This window comes from Ostrea edulis, chromosome 2 (genome assembly GCF_947568905.1).
Source record: "Ostrea edulis chromosome 2, xbOstEdul1.1, whole genome shotgun sequence".
Classification (NCBI taxonomy): domain Eukaryota; kingdom Metazoa; phylum Mollusca; class Bivalvia; order Ostreida; family Ostreidae; genus Ostrea; species Ostrea edulis.
The window spans coordinates 64966586-64973896 of NC_079165.1; the positions used below are offsets into that span (position 1 = coordinate 64966586).

General features: G+C 32.9%; 1 protein-coding gene across 1 annotated transcript in view; it reads right to left on the minus strand.

The window, feature by feature from the left end:
* LOC130052308 (cell division cycle protein 27 homolog) overlaps window positions 1-6316 on the minus strand; it is a 12259-nt gene extending 5943 nt beyond the window's left edge. The window contains exons 1-8 of the mRNA XM_056156786.1: window positions 6087-6316; window positions 3029-3104; window positions 2307-2454; window positions 1935-2060; window positions 1717-1814; window positions 1172-1371; window positions 402-586; window positions 103-214 (exon numbers count right to left, since the gene is read on the minus strand). Of these exons, the coding sequence (XP_056012761.1) occupies window positions 103-214; window positions 402-586; window positions 1172-1371; window positions 1717-1814; window positions 1935-2060; window positions 2307-2454; window positions 3029-3104; window positions 6087-6116 (975 nt within the window). The 5' untranslated portion in view covers window positions 6117-6316. The remainder of the gene's footprint in view (window positions 1-102; window positions 215-401; window positions 587-1171; window positions 1372-1716; window positions 1815-1934; window positions 2061-2306; window positions 2455-3028; window positions 3105-6086) is intronic.
* Between the last annotated feature and the right edge of the window lie 995 nt (window positions 6317-7311).

Here is a 7311-nt window from a genome sequence, read left to right on the forward strand (position 1 = left end):
ATGCATTTTGGTTTTTTCCAACAACAAAAATGAAATTTAAAATTTAATCAAAGCATTTTCTTTTCTACATCTACACATGGTACTTGGTGTTTTTAAAATTACCTTTTTAGGGGCTTGGAGGTCTGTCTGGCAGTTCACGGGAGGGGAGGGGGTGAAAAAGGGTAACCCTGCACGAGGCAGATCCACTGATGGAGTGATGGGAAGAAGGCCAAAACTACAAAAATCCAACATGACAGTGCTGTCAATCTTTCCAACTGAATTTTACTCCATTTACCAGTTTCTGAACACATGCGCATGTACATTGTACTTTTAATACATTTATTCTTTGTGTAATATTTTATTTACAAATCAAAAACATTTCTGTGAACTTAAGTGTTTGGTGAAATAATTTTGATACATACCTCGGTGTAAGAGGACTATGGAACAGAGTTTTCTGAACACACTGGTCACTGATCATCACATTTTCTGTACGGGGTTTAACTTTCTTTTTTGTTCTTGGACAACCAAAGATATTGGGAGGTGCCTCAAGGATGTTCTCTGGGGTGACAGAGATCTGGGAAATGGTAGGTGTCTGGGGCTGAGGAGTCTAGATAAAATTGAACATCATTTTTAATACATTCTGCATAGAGCTTGGGAAGAATAATATGTGTGAAGGGCTGAATATTCAAGAAATTTAGGCAAGCAAAAATTTGAAAGACAACACACACTTTTATTATATACCCATCAATAATCTGTTTTGATACTGTTAAATTCACAGAGTGTGATCCAACTTTCCGGATCACCACACTGTGGTTTTCTGAATCCATATCATGTCTCTCTGAAACTTATGATGTCACAATGCATCATCGCAATGTTTTTTGCGAAAATATCGACCGTGTTACAAATTGTGTACACAAAAAATAATTTCACTTTGTGGTTGTGTTTTTGATCATTTGGAATACATTAAATATCTTATAAACTTGGATTTGAAAATACATAAGGAGGTATATAAAAAATTCATCATCATTACAGTAACTTGATCCAAAGAGTTGGATCATGTCTCGTTGACAGGTGAGGATCATCAGATCAAAAGACACTTTGCATCTCATTTGATCTGATGATCTGCGACTGTCAACTTGATGTGATCTGATTCTTTGGAGGAAGTTACTGTAGTAATAATATATATTCTTACTTCTAAAACATTTGTATCCACTTCTGTGCAGGCCTGAGAGCTGTCTGACACAGGAGTTAAAACATCAGAGACTTTGAGAATGGGGGCTTTCACTGTTGTTGAAGTTGTCATAGAACTAGGCACCTCTGTCAACTGCATGACTGGAGTAAACTGACTCTGGGTAGGAACTTGAAAGACTTGGCATGGATCAGATTTGTCACCTGTTAACCCAATGAAAAATGTACATTTATATGACAATCTGAATTCAACATATTATGACATCAATTCATTCAAATTGTGTCAAAAAATCTATTTCAAATGACAAAATGTTGTTGAGTAGAAGTATATATACAAATATAAACTTTTGTACAGTCAAACCTTGTTATCTCAAACTTGATGGTGTAGATAAAAACTTTGAGATATATGAGGGTTCAAGATATTGGGGTTAAAATACATAAAGAAAATGAATTTGGGACTTCCAATTCACTTTGACATATCCATGGTATTCGAGATATTAATGTTCGAGATACTAAAGTTCAACTGTATTTGATTATCAGAGTACTTACCTAGTGAACACAACCTTTCAAATGGTGACCACAACAGTGGGTTTAATTTAAGAGATTTCTTGTAACATTCCACTGCCTTTGAAATTCTCTCAGTTTTACTGAAAAGAATAAAATGTTAATATGTTTCACACTTACATAGGAGAGACACATCAAACATGAGTAATAATTTCCCTTGTACATTTGACCACAGAAGTTTAAAGGTTTTTCCTGACACTCACCTGAAAATAGCACCAAGAATAGAAAGTGCATGGCATGACATGCTACCAAATTCGTTCTCAATCTCATCTACATTTTTTGCCTTTGAAAACAGATTCCCAGACAAAACTTCTTCTGCTTCAGATCGCCTGAAATTTGTTTGTGCTAAACTGTACACATGTGTCAATAGAACAATTATCGAAAATATTCACAGTACGTAAACAAATTATCACATTTGTTACACAAGCAAGTTCCATCCATCAGAAATTCTATAATATGTATTTTATACTAAATTTTCTCAGTGATCAAATTTGTTGAAAAGAAATTATAAATGACATGGCAAATTTAAAACATTTACAATGAAACCTGTGTACAATCTGACAAACTCAACTTACTTTCCTATGTCCATACAACATCGTGCCATGAGGTATTTACACTGAGGGGTGGGGCATCCTTGTTTCTGGAGCAAACCATAGGCCTGCATTAGCTGTCCAGCTCTGTAGTAACATGTGGCAAGCAAGTACAGGGCTTCATTGTTTGACACTGGAAATTCAACAGTAAAACATTCACATTTAGACTGCTTTTTTATGTTGATAGTCCTTATTGTGCAATTCTATAATATAGTACATGTAAGAACTACCGGCTGCAAAATTGAACCAAAAAATATAAAACATCTTACAGAATACCAGTGTGCTGTGTGAAATCATGAAATGCAAAATACTTGCAAGCTTTCCATATTAAGTAATATGCAGTAATTACATGTAGCTTTATCATGTTTATATGTGAAACAATCTAATAATCAAAAACTTATACGATGTAATTTCAACTACTATATACCAAACTGCAGTATTAGTGAGTACACATATTTTTAAGTCATAATATAATCATTATACGAATTAAAATGATATGTTACAGAATTATCACATTTAATTCAATACATGTAAACACATGTTTATCAACTAATATCCTATATCAATCACTATAGCATCTTTATAACAAAAACATCCTAAACTTTTTGACCTAGAAGATATTATTCTTTCTTTTTACATTCAACTGTGAATTAGCAGTTGATCTTCAATAAATCTTTAACAGTCATAGAAAACCCCAGAAAACAAACCTTCAGCAAATAGTCTCTCTGCCAGGAATATTGCATCAGCATAGGAATAGTGATTTAACGAATCCCAAATAGCAGCCTACAAATTGTACAGATAAGTCATATTTGTGTATTTAAAAAGCATTGATTAGGCCAACATAAAATATAAAGGTTTCCTATTTCACTTCCAAAGAAATTATGTAGGGTAGGTAGGTAACACATTTTACTGTATCAAACCATTTTATTTGAAATCTTAGTTTTTGATACACTTTCAATACAGGTCTTAGGCTATATTCATTACAAATATTTTTCACACATTTTGAAGATCAATAGTAGTTAAAATGTAAATCAGAGAAACTTGAATGCAAAAAAAAAAAATCTAGTTTGAAAATTCGAGATTTTCATTTTCTTTTATATATACATCGTCAATAAATTATTTAGGGTCAGCAGCAAAAAGGAGGAAGGGTTGGGAAACCGGAAACACACATATCTTTTATTTAGGCCTTATATAAATCACAAAGTGAATTCATAATTTGCCAGGTCCATGATGGAAAACCATCCAATATCAGAAATCAAAGATTTGTCTCATGGATGGATTTTCAAATCTATCCATCCTAACAATCACAATTCTCTGGATGGTTTCGCTATCCAATAGGTAAGGGAACCTTTCTCCCATAAAATGGATACATGTATAGTTTTCTTTAGACTATTCATAAAGTGAAATCAAAACTAAAAATAAACAATTTATGGTCTCAGTGGTGTCAAACCTTGTTCACAGATAGCATAGTCAAAGAGAATGGCATTATCAGGGTTGTAGTCATACTTATGTTACCAAATGTTGCTGTTTTCCCACAGGTTAGCTCTAAAGTTGTTGAGAAAACATCTACTTGTAATTTATAATGGAATTAATCTGAGATTCTTCTGACTCTTCACCCCTTGCTTTTACGTGAGGGGGAGAGTCAGAGTAGAGGACATACTGAATTAGGAATTTGGCGACACCAGCTTGTGTCACTTATATATCTACATTTTCGATAAATAAGCTTACTTTAAAGAAAAATACTGTGACTAACATTAAGATTACTCCACTGGATACTTGGATACTTGATAATTATTGTAAAATGATGCAAATGAATAGTCAATTTGAAAATGTGATTATAAAATTCTTACTGATGAAGTCAGTTGCCATTTTTTGATGACCGTAATATATACTACAGTCATCAGCTTGTATATCATTTTGGAGAAAAATCTTTAAAGAATAAATTTATATTGGATAAAGGTATGTAAATAGCTAGCAGATATAATACAAACATCTGATGTGGACTGGGGTGTTTTGAATGTCCTCCATTGTGCTGTTATATATATACTGTATATTTTAATAGTATGTCATGTGTATATAAAATAATATGTGACAGACAAGTCCATGTGATTAAAGTTTGCAGCTGTTCATCAAAAGTAACCAGTAATACCGAGCGAAGGTCTGTCCGCGAAGTAAGGCTCTAAAGGTAACACGTATGTCAGAGAAAAAATGAGAAAATCAACAAATGAATAGAGAAAATCTCTACATACGTTCACTGAAAATTTTGTGATCCATATGGGCGCCACCATTTTGTTTTGTTCATTAGTTGTTTCTACAGTTATTTGTGTTTTAATTTTGAATGACAAAATTACAAGACTGATGTGTACTTTTTAATCAAACATTCAGTTTGTTAGAAATGAATGGTATAATTATCAATGTTAGAGATTTTAGCCGATCATCGAATAGAAAAACAGTAATACGACTAAACAGAAGAACGAGTTCATGAGCTTCTTTAAATAAAAATATATGATATATCTACTCTTACTGTTTTAAGACCTTGAATTTATTAGTTAATTTTGTTTAGTTTTAGATGTCTTTTGAATTGCAAACGAGATGTATTGTTGTTATTTATATTTAGTTTGATTTGAAAGAGAGAAAAAAGTTGAGGCTAAATGTGACGTCACAATGCAGGGTTTACGTTGGCTAGTGTTATATTCCCCAAGGTAAACAAATAGATGGATCCTGTAGTTGTCCTCATATATATTCCCCCTTTCATATTTAAATGCTATTAGGCATTTAACGCAAGGGGAAGTTCATAAATAAAATAAATATTATAAAGTGAATTCCAATTTACCGTTCTTACTCAAATTCTGAACGCCAATGACCATTTCACAGGTTGGGAACACTTTTCCTATAGAGAGATCTTCTCGCTAAATGGCGATTATCCCTCTTCAGTGAGAAAGTATTAAACATTACCATAAACTGGTGTTTTGGTGTCTTTATTGAAAATAATGGCAAATCCCGTGCACTGTTGAATAAGTGCGACACACACTCAGCATAACGCGAACTGTCTCTATTAAATTTAGAACACAGTCAAGAAATTTCATATGAATGTTGCTGCAAAAGAGGGAAGGATTCTGAAATCCAATGCACATCGTGAGTGTTTTTGTTTAGAGAAATATATTTGCAGAAGTATCAGACATTTCAGCACTTTTTCTTCTTAGAGATGTACTCCACAGTCGGGTGTTTTTCTCGGTTGTACAGGGTATATTTACTCACGCTATAGAGGGATAATTGCATTTTAGCGATAATATCTTGCTATAGGGGAAGTGTTCCCAACCCGTTTCATGCTTTGCTCGGTCCAACTGTATATATTACATTAACACATATGTCATAATAGCTTATCAAAGACAGATGGCCTATCACTTAGGCTAGTGAATGGACTTCAAACAAAACACATTTCTGGAACTAGCTAACTATTTAATTTATAGTTGCTTGTACTTATTACAGATTGTTCAGTAACTGACTTAAACATCACTTCAAACCGACAATGACTTCTAAAAAAAAACTATCTGATGGTCTGCGAAAAATTACAGCTTCCATTCTTCATTTTAACAATACCCATACCTACATTTATCGATTGTTTGACATCTCAGCTTCGTTATTACACGAATTTTGAACTTCTCCTCCTCAAACGTGTAGAAATTCAAAATCACAAAAATTTCTAGGTTTAGGAATTATCAATAAGTAAGCTTCATTGGGACAAAAAAAGTGCAAGAAAATTACCTTAACAGGCTCCAACAACAACATTTTCATTCGTTACTGATATCATCCGCCATTTATTATGGGAACTTCCGAGTAAATGTCACGTGACTTTTATAACTGTGAAAACCAATTAGAGCGGAGTTGATCGTTTTCAAATTTTGCATCTGAAATAGAAAAGAAACAAACAAAAAAGAAACGAAAATGTAAAAGGACCAACAACAAAATAAAACAAAAATACCCCCCCCCCCAAGTTAACATTGACCAGTTTAAGTAGTAAGTAGGCAACTTTTTAAGAATTGGCTGAAAGAAACCTTTTAATTAAAGACAACTAAATCGCCATAAAAATACCAGATTTGCACAGCAGGTGCCCGTTTCATTCATCAATACCTCATGCACATAATGATTGGAGCAAGATAACTGAGTAACTGGTGATTTACTTCCCCTTGGGACCACAGGCACCTGCATGATGTGTGGGTAGCTTGTATGGATCTTTTATGTACATACCCCCCCCCCTTTTTTTTTTTTTAAATACAGAACCAATAATCTATCCAAAATATGTTATTTCCCCCATTGATCACCCTCACAAGTCGTTATGAGTAGTCAGTTTCTACCTTCTGTAAGCTTTTGAGATGACCGCCATAGTATGTAGCGCCAAATTAACATAAACTCAAATAATTGAAGATATCTTCACTTATTTGAAGATATCATCAATTCAATTATTGCTCTCTTTAATTGAATTAATGCGCGCATTAATTCAATTATTACTATCTTCAATTCAATTGATGAGAGCATCAATTTAGTAGAACTATTGCTTGCAATAATTAATTTAGAGCCCGGTATAAATAATTTGATGATCTCTTTAAATTCAATTGAAGATATCTTTAAATCATTTACAATGCTTTTGTATAGGAATTAATGCGCGCATCAATTCTTTTAAAGAGAGCAATAATTCAATTAAAGATATCATTAATTCAATTGTGGATATGTTGAATTGAAGATATCTTTAATTATATAGTTGCTCTCTCTAAAAGAATTATTGCTTTTCTTCAAATGAATTAAAGATATCATTAATTCAATTTAAGAGAGCAATAATTGAATTAATGCGAGCATTATAAATCAACTATTGTTCTCATCAAATGAATTAATGCGCGCATCAATTGAATTATTGCTCTCATCAATTGATTTAATGCGCGCATTATATCAATTATTGTTCTCTTCAATTGAATTGTAGCGCGCATCGATTCAA